Source organism: Bos javanicus, chromosome 22 (assembly GCF_032452875.1).
Source record: "Bos javanicus breed banteng chromosome 22, ARS-OSU_banteng_1.0, whole genome shotgun sequence".
Taxonomy (NCBI): Eukaryota; Metazoa; Chordata; class Mammalia; order Artiodactyla; family Bovidae; genus Bos; species Bos javanicus.
Window position 1 is genome coordinate 21,747,928 of NC_083889.1, and position 18,417 is coordinate 21,766,344.

Consider the following 18,417-nt stretch of genomic DNA (forward strand, 5'->3'; position numbering starts at 1 on the left):
GATGTTCTGAAGTAGACTTGTAAGTAACCAAAGTTTTCAAAGTCTATACGGCAGAAACTCTCCTCAAAAGGTTGCATGTTTCATTCATTTCAACTAATTTTCAAGTGAAGAAGATGCAGTACTTTAAGTTTCCAAAGTCAGTCACAGTTACTTCTGTAGGGTTCTGATATTCTTAATAGTTTTTTGCTTTATGTGTCAAGTCCCAAGTTGCCACAGCCTGGATATATTGCCCTTCAAGATCTGGTCTCCTAGAACAGTTTCTGTTTTGTTTCGCAGGACGATCCTCTGCTCCTCCTCAAATGAGGTTACTGAGTTCTAAACCAAGGCTGCCTGCTATTTCCAAGTCCACATCAGTATCTTACAAGAAGTAACCTACTCTGTTCATCTCTTCTTTCTGAAATATAGGTTATCCTGTTAGTAGCAAGTGCCTTCAGGAAGTCTTTCTTAAACCCTTGCCCAACCGAAAACTCCTTCATCACCTCCAGAGGACAAGGAATGTGCCTCCCATCACCTTCACCATCCAGTTATCAGATGGGCATCTTTTCGTCCTGTCACCAATATGCACTCACCTACCATCATGCTGGTTAGGCACTTGATCACTTGTTGTGATACGTAACTGAGCAAGGGAAAGAAAAATACAGAAGCAAGAGATGATCGGATGACCCAGAGAAGGGAAATTGGAAATTTTCAGGTGGGAGTTGGCTTACCCTGCATCCTTCTGATACGGCGTGATGTGTGTGTTTCTCTTAGTTATCCCAAGTCATCCCTTGGAACAAGGTAGGTAGAAGTACCTGGATCTGACTTTACTCCTATAAACCCACGCGTCCTTTCTCCCTGCCTGCCCTGCGCCGTCCCTTACCTCCACCTCCCACAGGGCTTTTGAGCTGGTGGCGGACGTGGCAGACTGCCGGCCGGTGGTTCTCAGAAAGACGTGCTGCTTCTTCCTGTGCTCGTCACAGGTGAGAAACTTCTCCTGCTCGGCATGGAACAGCCGCACCACGTCACCCTGCAAGTCGACACACAGAGGGGTTAAGGAAAGTGCATTTTAAGAGAGAACTGAAGACGAGCCAAGTGCTGCCCAGCCAGTCATGTATCCAACTTACCCCCTTTAATATGTCATCTTTGTTGTCACTCCATTTCATGAAAAGGACTATTTTCCAGCTTGTATTGCAGTTGACGGAATTGACCTGGAAAGCAAATTTAAGAGTTATTTTTTCACATATCCCTCAACAACTATGTCTTCCTGCCCCAAAGGGCCTCACCTCTGTCCAAGAAACAAGATTGTGCTTCAGCCCTCCAAACCTAAAGACTGGCATCATTAAGACCATAGAACTTGCACATTCAATTGACCTGTTAGAAGTCTCTGGTAATAAATGGATAATTTCTACCAATCACTATGTATATTCCAGCTGTGGCTAAGGGAAGTAAGTTTCTCACCCTTCTGGAATGACAGCTTCTTTGCAGCCACTGTTTGTACACTAAAGACATTCTATGCACTGGGCCAACATTAACTGATATATTTAATCCTTAGCAACACCCTAAAAGGGCTTCCCTGGTGGCTCAGTGGTAAAGAATCTGCCTTCCAGTGCAGGAGATGTAGGGTGGATCCATGGGTCAGGAAGATCTCCTGGAGGAGGGCATGGCAATTCACTCCAGTACTCTTGCCTGGGAAATCCCATGGTCAGAGGAGCTGGTGGGCTATAGTCCATGGGGTCACAAAACGGATGGTGACCTGGTGACTAAACAACCACCACCACCACCCTGAAAAATAGCAATAACCATAATGTCCATTTCAGAGGTAGAAAAACTGATGCCCAGGGAGACTGGGTAATTAATCTACAGTCACAGAGGTAGAGAAGGGCAGATTCGGGATCTGAATCCATAATATCTGACTCCAGACCTTGTGCCCTCCACCATTAGGCAAATATTCATGTCACAATCAAGCTACTGTCCTTGTGTCCTGTAATTGCCAATTACTTTAAGTACATGTATTGCCAAAAGCAAGATGTCACTCTTGCAGGGGTATTCATAGCTGCCAACGTAGGGGAATTAGGTTCTCTCTTTAGGGGACCAATTAGAAAAGGGTGCTTCTCTGGCCAAAACACATTGGTACAAGGGAGCCTCCTCTGGTTTAAGAAATTAGAAAATTGGTCTCCCAGTGATACAAGCTTAGCAAACTGAGGCCTGAAGTGACTATTAGCTCCCACCGACGGAACAGGCTTACACAGCCTCATGTGACAGGTCTGGCTTTGAGTCTTGGTTTCCTCGCCTGCAAAATGGGTACACTGTCCTGAGTCAGGACTCAAGTCACTGTCAGCACGCCCATGCTCTGGTCTCAGGAAGGCAGAGGGCTCCCGTAGCATATGCTGCTCACAAGTCGTAACTGGCTTTCTCTTACCTCGTTGCAGCCTGGGTTATCCACCAGCTGATGGCTGCTGGCATGTAAGGGCTGGCCGGCATTCACGGGGTTCAGAACAACCTTGTCACCTATGACCACCTGAAAAGGAAAGAACCCACAGAGCGTTTCACAAAAAAAATGTCAGGACTGCAGAATGAACAGTGGCTAGTTTGGGGAGAAGCCGTAAGAGTCTACCTAGAAGAAGGCCCAGTTTCCAGCAGGTAGAATAATACGGCACAAAAGCACAGTTTTAAAAGCCTGACCCTGATCAGGAGAGGGTGTTATTTACAAGACTAAAGGTAAATTTTTGCCCACAAGTGTCACTGATTACCTAAAGATGCTTTCAAAGTTAGTCTAAGCAGGAAGAAAAAAGCCCTCCCTCTGTTAGATTCAGTTAAGGCACTTGATACATAAGTTTTAGGGGTAGAAGCAGAATATTGTCTGAAGTAAGTCTTTACCTTTGAGAGAATAAAGCTATACATTTATAAAGCAATGACTTTTATACTTTTTTGAAAAGTCATATTAAGAAATATGTTTTCTATTATGACCTGGTCATACATACTTATGTAGATATATGTGTATATGTATGTGTGTATACATTCATATACGCATGTATGCACAGATATACATATCTCTCTATCTAAGACAAAAGTTACCCACGCCAATCTTATCCCCATTATGTTCAACACAGCTTGATACTATCTATTCTATTCCACTTTCTAAAATAATACTCACAAATTACTAAATTGATCTCTTAGCCTATGCGTAGATAGATACCCTGTCCTTTGAAAAACACTATTCTACAAGTATTCAAAAAAACACTATTCTACAAGGCTAAGAATTCAAAACCATCTAATTTTCTCAACCAAGGCACAGATAAAAAGATAACCTTAAAGAACAGGAAAGCAAAGGACATGCTAGAAATGAAGTTCAGAACAAAGCACCCTTTCTTGTCTATTATTATGGACGCAGAAGGAAAAAGAATGGAAAGGATGGTTTCCTAAGATGTAAAACCCATCTCTTCTCAGTTTGATACATTTGGGGAAGACATACTATCAAATTTTCTCTAACTCCAAATGAATATAATTATGTTCAGTACATTAAAAAAAAAACCCAAACCTTTGGCTGAAATGTAAGCTTTTCTGGACTAGTTCTTTTGTATCAGTTGATGATCACTGCTGTATACCAGCTGCCCAGGGTGGGGCGGGGGGTGTGTCCTGGCACTAGATGCTTCAGGTATACTGTATATACTTTAATACACACACATATAAACTAAAACATTTTGAAACTACCCGGAGTTTGTATACTTAAATATTAAAAAATGGCAAAATCCAGTTTCAGGTGGAGGCTAGCTGAGCATTTTGGTAAGAATTTCACACTGTTTAAACCCATATTTCTTTTGGTAGAAACAACTATTTCAGAATCTTAACAAGGTTGGAAATACTGCTGTTAGCATTCATACATAGTGGTAGGTAAGTATACGACCACAGAAGCACACAGTAAGGTAGACAGTAAGTATCAGGATGGTTCTACGTGGCCTCGGAAAGGATGACTTATAACTTTCTGGGGCTTTATAACTTAATGACCTCCCCTACCCAGAAGAGCACAGCTCACAGCCAACCACAGGCGCCGAAATGGAATGAAGAACCCGCAGAGTTACTGACAAAGAACAACTGAGGCTAATCCTAAAATCCACTCTCCTTCTCTGCTCAATCTACTTCTTTTCCATCCTCTGTTCTAACTTTACTTCCCAAATAGCAAAGCATTTCTACTCTACCACTGATACAGAAGGAGGGGCATAGTCCCCAGGACAGTAATACACGACAGCAGCTTTCATGGTAAAGTTACCGAGGTAATGGGCTGCTCGTATGAATTTTTTCAGAAGCCCAGTAGGAAAAATAGAGCTACTGTATGTAGGTCACACTTCACTCCAAATTTCCCTGTTTCCCAAACACTGGTTTCCATAGTGAGTCCCTTCTCCTCCTACAGGATAAGCCTCTGGCTCCAGCTTTAAATTTCTCCTAGTTGACTCAAGCATGCAGTTATGGTTGGAGGCCTGGCATGGAGCACTCCCGGGGCTGGGAATGTGCACTTACACTGTCTCCGATGGATCGCAGCTTGTAGAATGGCTGAATGTAAAACCAGGACCCTTCATTTCCGGCCTCATCCAATGTCACTCTCATGGCATTCTTCTCCAGCAGAGCCGGAAGCCTCTTATTCACAGTTAGGTATTTATTACTTTTCAGATGCAGTAGCTGAAAACCACCAAGAGAATAAGGTGCCTGTCAGCATGTCTCTGAATCTTTACCATTTCTCTTTCAGCCATATAAAATATGTATCAAACACTCCTCCCACCACTGAGCTGCCTGTGAAGTTAGAGAACCACAGAAGTGCCTGGGGCAAGGGGATGATTAGAAAAGGAGAAAGAGCAAAGGGAGCAGAAGGAGAAGAAAATTATTTCCCCCCCAAAACAGCCTTGGACGAGATGGATGTCACTCAGGTAAAGGGCGCTGTCCGATAGAATAGCACTCTTGACATTGGTTACCAGGAAGGGGTCTAACCCCAAGAAAAGGGTCTAAAGAACTGCAGTCTGAATATGCCCTGACACAAAGGTGGAGCTAAGGAAGGGCACTTCTGAACAACAGACACAGTTCCATTTAACAGAGGACCCCATTAGGGGGATTGTCAATTCATTTGAAAAAACATGACTGCTATGGATTTCCACCTTGAATTTCTAAGCACTCTATTCTCAATACTTGGCAAGTGGGTACATGAAAGGGATGGAAAGACTGAAGTCTAGATGGGAAACGTCCCATAGTAAGTCTAGACCAGGAAGAGTTGACCAAAGCTTCCCAACTCAACAGGCTGTAAGAGAAGATAGAAGGGAATATGAAAGCTTGTCCAATCTCTGGAGACATGATAAGACTAGGAGACACCACTGCCAACTGCCAATATCCCCCTTTCCAGGTTCACAGATAGTTTCTAGAACACTCTCAGGAGGTTTACAAACTGCCAGGGTTACTAGAAGTAGAGGAGTAACTTGTCTGATCCATGAGCCTCTGACATCCCCTAGCCATGATACACAAGGGGAAGTTAATGTGTTCCCAAGCCTTTGTTCTTATTCTGATGAGTAGCCCTGATCCTCCACGCACCTGTTGAGGTATTGGATTTGGGTGGTGTGTAACCTGATATTACCTATTGGTGGATGTCAAGATCTAGGGGAAATAAATATTAGGTAATATGTGTTCAGAGGATACTCTGACAGGTCCCTGTCAATCATCATAGGCAGCAGACACCATTATTATTACCATTTTGTTAGTGAGACAGCTGAGGCATGGCAAGAATTCTTGCCCTAAATCTCAGAGGAGAAAAATTGGGAAGGAACTCCTCTGTCAGTTGTAAATTTAATATTAGCATTAGTAAAGAGAGACAAAGTAGGAGTTTGGGATTAACACAGACACACTACAATGTATAAAATAGATAAACAACAAAGACCTACTGGACAGTACAATTACCTTTAATGGGAAAGCGGCTGAAAAAGAATGACTGTATATACACATGTATGTGTATAACTGAACCACTTTGCTATACACCTGAAACTTACGCAACGTCGTAAACTAACTACACTTCAATTTTTTTTAATGGCTTTTTAAAAGCCCTATTTGGCACTGGACTTCTCACAGACTGTTTTCTGCAAGGACAGACCCAGGTGGACTTTTTCTTTCCAGCAAAAGAAAGAAATTTTCTGCGGTAGCTATTTCTTAAATTGTGTTTAATCCTTTCAAATGTAAAGGTACCAGAGATAAACAAGTAAACCTCATGACCCTCATGATTAGGTAAGACCTGAGACTCATCATCCAAAATTCTACCTGAAGATACAGAATTGCTCTTATTACTTCTGGTGACCAGCCCTTGAATCAGTTTTTACCAAATATGAGGAACTTTCAGGGAATATAAGTTAGGCAAGACCACAACAGTCAGGCTTCTCTTTAGTTAGGCGCTTCCCATCTGAAAAATGTGGACAGACTAAATTAACAGCTTCCAAGGAGAGAAGTGGACTCTCACATTGAAAATGAACCAACTGAAAACCCAGCCTAATCAGAAGAAATGCCAGACCTTTTCCAATAAACTGGCTGTCTCCATGGAGTTTTATGTGTCCAAATAGGGTTTACTGTGCTTGCTTTTCATTTCACTCTTTGTAATGTTTCAGCTCCGTGACAGAAGTGTGGTTTTGACCTACCTGGATCACGTTGCCATACTGGATCACGGTACCCAGCAACTTCCTGTTTTCAGTCTCATTCTGCTTCTTTTCCAAGTCTGCAGCATGCTGTTTATGGAGGAGGAAGACTGGTCACAAAGAGGCAACAATGCGTTTCATTTCTCTGCTGTGATGCAGAACCAACATAGCCAGTTCATACAGGAACCACAGAAGTAAGTCAATATTATTACCTAAGTACACCCAGAGGCTAAGTGCAATGAGCAAGGGGTTTAACAATCCAACTTGCTACGCCTTTGCTTGTTGGCCTTTTTGACTTTTCAAAAATGTGTTCTTTCTTTTAAGGACTTCACAGATATCTGCTTAGGGTAAGACTAAGTCAAAAGCTTATATAGTTTTAAAGAAAACAGGGTAAGGTTGGAAGGGAAATTCCACAGCCCTTTTATGATTTGCAAAGGTTGTCTTTATAGCTCTGGAGTAAAATAAAACAGGATTTCAATACTGGTTTTGTGACCTGGATGTGTTATTTAACATCTGTGAGCCTCAGTTACCTCTTGTGTAAAATGAAAATAAAAACAGTACTCTCACCTCATAGGAATCACTTAGCATGGTATCTCATCACAGAAGGATTCATGGAGTGTTAATTTTTATTGTTATATACCAATTATAATTTATGTAATTTTCATGGCAGTTCCCTGAGGAGAAGATGATTATTCTAATTTAATAAAGAAGAAACAGACACGGAGAGATGAAAAAGTTTGGTTGAAAATGCATAGTTGAATGATGGCTACAAAAGGAGTTTATATTGTTTTCTCTACTACTATGTATATTTGAAATTTTGCTTAATACTGTCACTTAAAAAAAATTACACAGCTACTAAGTAAGTAAGAGACAATCTCACACCCACGTTTGGGTAAACTCCAGATTGATACCACTAGCCCAACTCTGGCAGCCTAGGGAACATGATACTGCTGAATAGAGGGTTTCCAAAACAGTCGGCCAAGGCCACCAGCCCACACAGTCCTTTTTCTTCATTTCCCTGTAGAACTCAGTAAGGACTGTTAACATATGATAACCATGCTCAAGAGGAACTAGCTTCATCCTAGGCAATTAAACTGCTGTTCCAACCCCTGACTCCCAAACTCAGACTAAGTAAAACCAAAGTAAAATAACAGGGATTTCTTCTAATCTGATGGGTGACAAATGCCTGATGATGACCAGTAGTATCCTTCAGAACCGTTTCCAACGTTCTCCGCCTTGAGTCTCCCCTGGCCTTGAGACAAGATGCTAGCAGATGCCACGGGGTAACGGGCTTCCTTCCCAGGTCCCTGTTTCCACAGGACCCTTCAGACCTGATCCTGGTTCCACCACAAACCAACTTTACCATCTTGGCCAAGTTATTTAATCTCACTGAGCCTCACTAAGCATTCTCATCCACAAAACGAGGACAAAAATAGGCCTTCCCCCCCCGCCCCCTTCTCTCATCATGAAGATTAGAGAAAATGCATACTAGACACCAAACAGGCATTCAACACATTTTAACTGTGATTGTTATGCATAAGTCTCTGTAACTAAGAAATGTCCTAATGATGAGAATTTCAAAAAGTTGACTAAGTTGGCTGGATGAAGACTCTTCCCATTTCCATTAAGCTCAGCATCCACTCTGCCTCTACTGGAAAGATAGGTATTTTTAGGAAGGCATATCTTTTGAGAAAAATAAGCTGCAGGCAGCAATCCTAAACTGGAAACAATCCACATGAAAGGAAGGTAAGGGTCTGCCTATGTTCGTACAGATGACTGCAAGTTTACCCTATGTATCTCAACCCTTTAAAACAATGGTCTATTCAGAGGCTTCCCTCTTGCTCTTCTGGAATTAGTTACCAGTCTGCTGTTCTCAGGTACAAAAATATAATGGTTTCAAGACACATCCAGAAACAATAGCAGTGCAGACACCATAGCCATCCTTGGCATGCAACTGCCCTGGGCACGGTTCTTCCCCACTCTCTCTTCCTCTTCACAAACACCTTCCCTTCACTTCCTCCCACCTCCCTTCTCCCTGTTTTCATGCCCAAGCTGTACCCTCTCCAGAGAGCTCTCCGGTAACCACAGGTACTTTCCAAAGAAAAAAAAACACCATTGGACTGAATCTACTTAGAAGGCAGGTTTATACTTTGGAGAAAGCCATTTATTCTTTCTGCCAAGCAGTTCTCAGCTAATAAGGACAGGAAATTGGAGAACGAAAAAAAAAAAACCAAAGGGTGGAAAAATCAATGAATTAAGGAAAATAAAACAACATTTTCCCAACAAAAATGCTTTTTTTTTTTTTTCCTTTCTGCTCAACATGTCACACTGAAAGGATTCACCTTTAGAGAATCTTGAAGTAGTGTTTCTTGGACTAAATAATATAAGGGCTCCTGGTTAAGAGGGAAAATTCTCATGGATATTCCTCTCTCAAGGATTTGCAGTGGCTTCAATCTAAGAAATATTAATCTAAAATATTAAGTTCCTGCCTATGCTCAGATTAAGGATAAAAGTGGTCATCCAATGGTCACCAGCATATCTAAAAGAAAATGTCAGATTAGTCACCAAGAAGGCCCGGATTTCATATTTAAGACTAATTTAACACCAGTAGCTCTAAAGATTAAATGGTAATCTTTAAATTAAATCTTAAATTTAATCTTAAATGGCAAAAGGTAAAATCATAAGTGAAAATATACAACTGGAAAATAAATATCTAAGAATATCAAATATCATATCCAAAACTCCATTAAAAGATTTAATGATGACCAAGCCCACACATAACTACTAAGTAAACATTTCATGAATTAAGTTTATGAACCATTCTAAGAACTCAGTTTTGCTATAAGGGCTCTTTAAGAAGAAAACTCTCCCATTCATGTCATCTTTTACTAAGTGCATAAATACTGTATATGTGTTGCGTTCACAAGTCAGTCTTTAGGTAACTCCCTTCACGAAATAAATTAGTTCCCTTCCCTCGGTTTTATGGATATAACTGACATATAATTTGGCTTTCAGGAAAAAAAAAAAATCCATCATGATTTTTAGTTCAACAGGTAAAGCAAAAGGTTGATAAAAAGGAAGTAAGGTACAACCTATACCCAGGCCCACTGATCAAGGTTGCTTTAACCTTGGAAAAAACATATTAAATCTCTCAAGTGTATTCTAAAGATGAGTCCACACTTGGACAGTGGATTTGTATTACCCCTTCTGAAGGATAATCTGGCAATATCCACCAAAAAGTTGGTCAATGGGCATAACTTTGACTTAGCCATCCTTTTTCCAGGAATTTCTTCTAAGAAGTAAACAGGCATGCACATGAGGCCATAACCACTGCCCGCCCCCCGCCTCCCGCCCCAGAATGGAAAAAAGCTGTCAGGATCCTAAGTATTTCTGAACTCCATAGGGATTGCCTATCTAAAATTACAGTACTGCTATACCATGGAGTTATCAAGTAGCCATGAAAAATACAGAACTACTTGTTTATTCACGACATAGTAAGTGGGGAAATAAGCAGGTAAAGAAAGACAAGTGAGACGGCATGCCCCTATTAATACTTTAACATACAGAGATACAGGAATAATAGGGGGTTGGAAACCGGGACACACACCAAATATAAAACCAAGATTATCTTTGAGGTAATTTAGATTTAGAGAGCATACCATTTTTTTTCCCTTTTCTTACTCATGTGTTTTTGAAATTCACTTCTTACAATACTCACATGTCATTTTTTCAGAAGCATCTTCATCCTATCTCCATGGCAAGAAGCCTGGGTTTTTAAAAAGCTTTATGAGCAAAACAGAAATAGAGACACAGACGTAGAGAACAAACATATGGATGCTAAGGGTGGGGAGGCAGAGTGGGATGAATTGGGAGGGTGGGCCTGACATATATAGACTACTGAGTATAAAATAGATAACTAATGAGGACCTGCTGTACAGCACGGGGATCTCTACTCAGTGCTCTGTGGTGACCTAAATGGGAAGGAAATCCAAAAAAGAGGGGATATATGAAAACCTATAGCTGCTTCACCTTGCTGTACAGTAGCAACTATCACAACATCGTAAAGCAACTACACTCCAGTAAAAATTAATTTAACAATAAAAGTAAACAAACAGCCACCTTAAATGTGCTACCTTTTCAATATTTAAGAATCCCAATAAATCAAGTACCTGTTGCTCTTTTCCTTGCACAATGACTTGAGGACAGTTCCAAATTTCTAAGAAGAAATGGCACTCCATGCTATGCTCTCTACCACCACTGTTCACCATGGGCATTACTGTGTTTCCCTAAGCAACATCAAGGCCAATCCCATCACAGTCACCTGCTATTTTATTTCAGAAATAGAGAAACCATTATTACATTACCACAGAGAGGTCACTGGAGCAGTGGGGAAAGGTTATTTAAGGTCAAAAAACTCTGAATTACATAACATGATATTGAATTAAGGCCTCTGAAAATAAGCAACGCAGGACCCAGGCTTCAGAAGACAATACTCATCACTCCTCTGGTTCTTCCCAGCTTAAAGTAACAGATCATTTCTCAGAACCAAAACAATGTAGGTGCTATTTCAAGGTAACAGACAGAAACGCTGTCAGGAAATGCAGTCAATGCCCGAAGAACAAATTACATGATTGGCTAAGGGTAGGGGAACCTCATTCTGCCAAGATCTTGGGAAATTATGACCAGCGGGGTTAGCATCCAGTTCTCTCTGAAAGAACAGACACATACAGCGACCAGCCACTAGATGTCACTGTCCTTCAGAGAGCTGGCGGCATGTTGCACAGCCTAGGCAAAAGGAAATCAAAGTGGTCTAGACAACTAATTCCTTAAATGGCATTAATTTAAAATAATCTGACCTTTGATTGGGGTGCTCCACAGTAGTTGACAAAAATAAAAATGAAAACCCCCTGGAGACCAGTCATCCACCCCCAAAGGCAAGCGGCTTCCCAAAATACAGCATTTTAATGACGACACTAGAGCATGTGAATGACTTTCAGACACGAGGGGGAAAAAAGATGTCCAACTAAGCAAGGAAAGTAGGAACTGCACAGAGTAACTAAGACCCAAAAGTCACGTCAGTAATCCTAAATCAGGGGACAGCGCTGGTTTCCTTTTAAAATCTATTTAAAGCAAGAACAGCATGAAAGAGAACATTTGTTGTTTGTTTTAGTAAGGAGTTCAAAGTTCTCGGTCACCTTTAGGATTGCAGTTTTCAACTGTGTGGCTTTTTTCAGGGTTCATTTGTGGGAAGGAACATGAAAAGGAACTGCTGATGAAATGACATGTGTATCACAGGCTGCGAATGGGTGACCAAGAACCTTACCCTGCCTGAGCCATTCTGGTGTTGGTGTTGAGTGTGTGTTTTAAACTTTAATGGCATTAGCTGCCAATAGTTTTAAAAAATTGAAAGATAACACAGCAAAGCATGGGTCCTTAGTTTCTCTTGATATGTGATGGCAGCTCTAGGCCCACCCTCCCATGCAGCAGCAGCTGGAAGGTGGAAGTGTCCCCAGACCTGCACACAGGCATGAGCCACTGAGCAAGCTGGCCCACCAAGACCCCTTTGTTCCAACTGGTTTCCTGCTTGGCCACGAGGAACCTTAATTTACAACCCTTGCTGTAAATAGTGTAGGAGAAGAAACAGTTTGAGATGTACTAAGAAGATCTCAGGCTTCCCTGATGGCTCAGTGGTAAAGACTCTGCCTGCCAACGAAGGAGACGCAGGTTCTATCCCCGGGTTGGGAAGATACCCTGGAGAAGGAAATGGGTATCCAATTCCATGGAGAGAGGAGCCTGGCATGCTGCAGTCCATGGGGTCACAAAGAGTCGGATGCAACTTAGCAACTAAATAACAGCAAGAACTCACTGAACATAATCATTATTATTAGAGAAAAGGGGAGCCAGGACCGTTAAACACATGCATTACCTCCACCACGATAATCCCACAGGCGTGCGTGCTAAATAGCTCTCCTGAGAGATGTACAGAATTGAGCAACCCTTTCTACCCATTCAACACGATTCCCAGGCTTCCAGCACAGACTACGGGGGCACCCTTGATCATCACAAAGATGAGAGGAGGAGGGGATCGCTACTGGTACTCTGGACAAGAGCCAGGTATGCTGGGTGCCAGAAATGCATAGCACAGTCCTGTTCAAGGAAGAAGCATCATTCCTCCCACATAATTTGGTATTCCAGTGGATAGTCACAGGGGTTAAAAAGCTGTTTTTTTGCAATGTCTTTTTATTTATTTACTTATTTTTTTAAGTTTTTGGCTGCCCAATATGGCATGTGTGGGTCTTAGTTCCCTGACCAGGGATCAAACGTGCACCTCACTCCCCGACCCCACCATTGGAGGGCAGATCTTAACCACTGGGCAACCAGGTAAGTCCTGGCTCTTGCCATTTCTGAGCCAAGTCCCTAACACTCCACTTTACACAGTCACACAAAGCACGGTTTTGCATGGTTTAATGTTATTATTAACAATTTTCCAAAAATGGGAGTGTTCTTTAATAAAGAGAAGAGTGTGCTATGCATTCTTCATAACATTATGAAGACATGCTAACCATTTTGAAAAGTCACCTTATCAAAAAGTCACCTTTTTGAGCCACTGGAAGTAGAGACCTACATCAGCCACAGTCTTTGGCTGCCTTATTCACCGGGTTTATACAAATAGGTACAAGCATTTATTTTCTTATGTCTTCTAAAATGATTGTGCCTGAGCAGTAACTTAATAAAATACCTTTCCTTTTTTTTACCTTTACAATTCATTTTCAAACTTTGGTATATTGGGAGGTTATATTATTTATAAATTTTATTTCCTGTTCATGCTGCTGCTGCTAAGTCGCTCAGTCGTGTCTGACTCTGTGCGACCCCATAGATGGCAGCCCGCCAGGCTCCCCCGTCCCTGGGACTCTCCAGGCAAGAACACTGGAGTAGGTTGCCATTTCCTTCTCCAATCATGAAAGTGAAAAGTGAAAGTGAAGTCGCTCAGTCGTGTCCGACTCTTAGCGACCCCATGGACTGCAGCCTACCAGGCTCCTCCGCCCATGGGATTTTCATACAGTTACATATTAATAATATTTGCTATTCAGAGAAAGAAATGGGTCTGCTGAGGCTGAGAATATCTGCCCTAAAACTGTTAAAATAATGATGCAGTCCTGGAAGCCTCCAAAGTGATCTCTTTCTTTCTGCTTTTTTTCTTCTCCTACCCTCTCACTGCCAAAGATGCCTCATTGTGAGGCTTACTTTTCACCTCCTCTTCCTCCAGGAAGTCCTTCCTGACTACCATATCACTCACCCTTATTCATATGAGAGGATTTGGGAGCTCCATCCGTGTGCTCAATCGCTTCAGTCATTTCTGACTCTTTGCAACCCTATGGACTATGGAGCCTCAAGACTCCTCTGTCTCCAGGCAAGAATACTGGAGTGGGTTGCCATGCCCTCCTCCAGGGGATCAATGCAGGAATCCTCCTGCATTGCAGATGGATTCTTTGCCACTGAGCCACCAGTGAAGCTCTTTCTAGGTGCTCACAAAGCTTTGGTGGTTTGCCCTATAATAGTATTTGCCACAGCTGTGTCATTACCTCTATTTCTTAGTCAGCTATTAAGCTCCCAGAGGGTAAGACACTGCCAGAGCTTCACCACCGTCACTGAGCACACTGTTTTATTTTCATCTGTTCATGAAATATTTCTTGAGCACTTACTATGTGCCAAATGCTATTACAAGGCACTGGGCATACAGTGGTAAACCAGACAGACATTGCTCCTCATGTTGTGGGGTTGTCATTCTACTGAGTGACAGATGATAATTAAGGGGACTATTTAATATAATTGCAGACTGTGGCCAGTGCTGAGAAAGATATAAACAGGGTGCATGATGCAGGGAAGCAAGACAAGGGTTAGATAAGGAGCTGGGGAGAGACTTTGCTGAGATAACTTGCACTGAGAGACAAAGGAGGCAGAGATCTTAACCGAGGCAAAGTCAGGAGAAGGATGTTCTCAGTAGAATAAGCTGTAAGTGCCAATGTCTTGAGACTGTTAAGAGTCTGTGGTGCTCCAAAACAAATGAATGAAAGGAAATACAGAGAGTCTGGCCAGAGCATAGTGAGGACAGTTAGACACCTCAGAGGGTGCAGCAGGCACAAGGTCTGCATTTCAGAGGAATGGTATGGAGAGGGAGGTGGGAGGGGGGTTCAGGATTGGGAACACGTGTACACCCATGGCGGATTCATGTTGACATATGGCAAAACCAATACAATATTGTAAAGTAATTAGCCTCCAATTAAAATAAATAAATTTAAATTTTAAAAAATAAATAAATAAAGGCAATGTGTGTGCATGCGTCCTCACACTAGAGGCTCAGCTGAGGGAGATCAGGGACCTGGTCTTCTCATCATGCCCGGAGCTCTCAGCCCCATTTAACACAGCATGTGCTGAGTAAAGGAGTCCCTTCCGTGGGTCCCACCTTACCCAGTGCAGCTGGCTGTGACTTCGCCACTTACTGGTCGCAAACCAGGTAGGCATGAGCCCCACGTGCTCACAGATACTGTATGTCCTTGATGATCATCGCCCGAGAAAGATTTTTAAAAATCCAGTTAGTAAATATTTGAGTGCCCCACGTGTTGTAGGCAAGAGGGAGAGGGATATAGACACAAATCTCTGTCCTTGTGTAGTTTACATTCTAATCAGTGTAGACAGCTAATAAATAAACTGGAAAGATGATGGGAAGTGACAAGCAGAAAAATAAAGCAGAATAGGGGGGTGTGGAATGGACTGAAATTCCAATAATACCACATTGGATATATGTCGTATCTCTCTTCTTCACATTGCAAAGAAGTTCCACACAGATAAGCCTCACAGAAGAATTAGGTGATTTAGACACTAGAAGAATTATGTCATCATTTGACACATGGAGAAACAGGCTCAGAGAGGCTCAAAAATTTGCTTATGGTCACACAGCACAGTGGCTGTGGAATGAGCATCTCTTTGATATGCCAACCAACAGACAAGATAAATACAATGATAGCAGCTAAAATCTACTGAGCACTTCTCATATGGCAGGCACTATTGACATTAACCTTTCATGGTTCATTTCATGTAATCCTCACAACAAACTCTTGATGTGGATATTATTATCATTCCCATTTTACACATGAGGTAACAGAGGCACAAAACAGCCAAGTAACTCAGTCACGATGACCAGTTGGTGAGAGGTGGAGCGAGCATTCAAATCTAGGCAGTTCGCTTGCTGAGCCTGTGCTCATAACCAGTATTCTACTCAAAGCCATTCTGAAAAGGAAATGGCTAAGAAAAAAGAAACAAAATGATCGAGAAAAGTAACTCTCAAGACATCTCAGGATGACCAAGCCCCACCTTTCCTTAGGATCACAGAGGATCTCTTTTATCCCTTTATTAAAGAACATATGAAAGTCAGTATCCAGAGCTGAAGGGCTGCAAAACTCATCTTCTCAACCCATTCCACCCAGACAGAACCATATGGTGGCTCATGAGACCTCGCCACGGAGTCCCACCCCAGTACATACATGCAATTTGTTGAGCAGCACTGCGTCTGTCGTGCTGTTGGCTCCTGGCTTAGCAGCTTTCCAGAACTGCTTCTGGGCAGAGTAGCGATTCATGGGACATAGTTTAAAGAGGCAATCTAGAAGTGAAACAAATAAGCAAAAAATTGTCACTGAGGATGTATGTATATACACTCAACCCATGGAAAAAACTTTATCCTTCTATTGCATTAAAGCATTATCAATTACATGTAAATATAAATGACAAGTTACAAAGCCCTTTTACAAACCTCTCCTTGGATGGTTAATTCTCATCACCATCATGTGAGAATAGAGATGAGGAAAATGAAACTTTTAGAAAGTCAACTGTTTGTTGTCACAAAGCCAATTAGTAGCATAGCTGGGACTCAGAGTCCAAATCCAGAAGTCTTGATGCTGCCCTAGAGTTAGCTCGTTTCCCTTATCATGAACAAATTTAAGGGCAATATTTTCACTATATGCAACAACAGCTGTTGTTGTTCAGTCACTAAGTCGTGTCCGACTCTTTGCGACCCCATAAACTGCAGAATGCCAGGCTTTCCTGTCCTTCACTCTCTCCCAGAGTTGCTCAAACTCATGTCCATTGAGTTGGTGGTGCCATCCAACGGTCTCATCCTCTGTCACCCCCTTCTTCTCATGCCCTCAATCTTTCCCAGCATCAGGGTCTTTCCCAATAAGTCAGCTCTTTGCATCATATGCAATAACAGTATATACAAGCATTTCTGGATATAAATCCAACTCTCCTCAATTCAACAAAATTTTTTAGAAAAACAGAAGTTTATTAGGAAGCACTTTCCTGGGCAATGGTTTCTTGAGTGTTGTTTTAATTCTCTGGGGAGTACGAAGAAAATAGACGAATTTGCCCTCAGACATTCTGTACCTTGTCCCTCTCTCTCAGTGCACGGTGATATGCTTCTGTTTAGGGTTGCCTGGGCTTGTGACTTTTTACACTGTTTTATGTAGAAGATGGAGCTAGTGGTGAGGAACCCAACTGCCAATGCAGGAGATATGAGAGTTGCGGGTTCAATTCCTGGGTCAGGAAGATCCCCTGGAGAAGGAAATGGCAACCCATTCCATTGTCCCTTTTGCCTGGACAATCCTATGGACAGAGGAGCCTGATAGGGTACAGTCCATGGGGTCGCAAAGAGTCAGACACAACTGAAGCAACTTAGCACATACAGTAGAACTAACTCACAAAATGGACTAGTGGCTTCAAAAGATGCCTGCAATGAAATAAAAACATCAAAGACAGGAGTAATGCAAAACCCACAAACCAGAAAAAGGAAAAAAAAATGATGATCTAAGAAGGCCTGAAAAAAGACACCCAGATATTAAAAATTGTTTTAAAATACTTAACATGTACTAACGCATATATATGGAATTTAGAAAGATGGTAACAATAACCCTGTATACGAGACAGCAAAAGAGACACTGATGTATAGAACAGTCTTTTGGACTCTGTGGGAGAGGGAGAGGGTGGGATGATTTTGGAGAATGGCATTGAAACATGTATAATATCATATATGAAATGAGTCGCCAGTCCAGGTTCGATGCACGATACTGGATGCTTGGGGCTGGTGCACTGGGACGACCCAGAGGGATGGTATGGGGAGGGAGGAGGGAGGAGGGTTCAGGATGGGGAACACGTGTATACCTGTGGCAGATTCATGTTGATATATGGCAAAACCAATACAATATTGTAAAGTTAAAAAATAAAATAAAATACATTAAATAAATAAATAAGAAACTCTAAAAAAAAAATAAATAAATAAAATACTTAACATGTTGCCTCTAATGATAAACTTTACTCAAAGCATTCACATGCCTTAAGCATTCATATACCTGATAGTGTGCTAATCATGGTTAAGAGGACACTGCATTATTTTGTTTAATCATAATCTTTTTCGTTGTCTGTTTTCCTGCTTGTTTTTATAAAGTATACATTATTACAGTAACACATGTATATAACTTTTAAACACACATAGATACACAAAGTTTAGGGATATTTTCATATAACATTTTTCACTGTGATACACTGTCAAAAACATTTAGAAATAAGTTCTAAAAAACCAATCTTAAAATTTATATTCACTCTCTAAAAATTCTACCATTTTATATAAAGGATTTTCAAATGGTATTTATAGAGTAAATTAATAATAAATTTGGAATTAACACCCAGATCTGGAAAAACTGTACTCAGAAAGTAGATCAGACCAAGCCTTTAA

At 41.5% G+C, this 18,417-nt stretch overlaps 1 protein-coding gene across 7 annotated transcripts in view; it reads right to left on the bottom strand.

The window, feature by feature from the left end:
• Positions 1-18,417, bottom strand: part of ITPR1 (inositol 1,4,5-trisphosphate receptor type 1) — a 352,886-nt gene that overhangs the window by 205,646 nt on the left and 128,823 nt on the right. For all 7 annotated transcript variants that reach the window (XM_061396358.1, XM_061396356.1, XM_061396353.1 and 4 more), the window contains exons 5-10: positions 16,178-16,293; positions 6,639-6,725; positions 4,495-4,653; positions 2,399-2,497; positions 1,104-1,187; positions 860-1,006 (exon numbers count right to left, since the gene is read on the bottom strand). In XM_061396358.1, the coding sequence (XP_061252342.1) occupies positions 860-1,006; positions 1,104-1,187; positions 2,399-2,497; positions 4,495-4,653; positions 6,639-6,725; positions 16,178-16,293 (692 nt within the window). The remainder of the gene's footprint in view (positions 1-859; positions 1,007-1,103; positions 1,188-2,398; positions 2,498-4,494; positions 4,654-6,638; positions 6,726-16,177; positions 16,294-18,417) is intronic.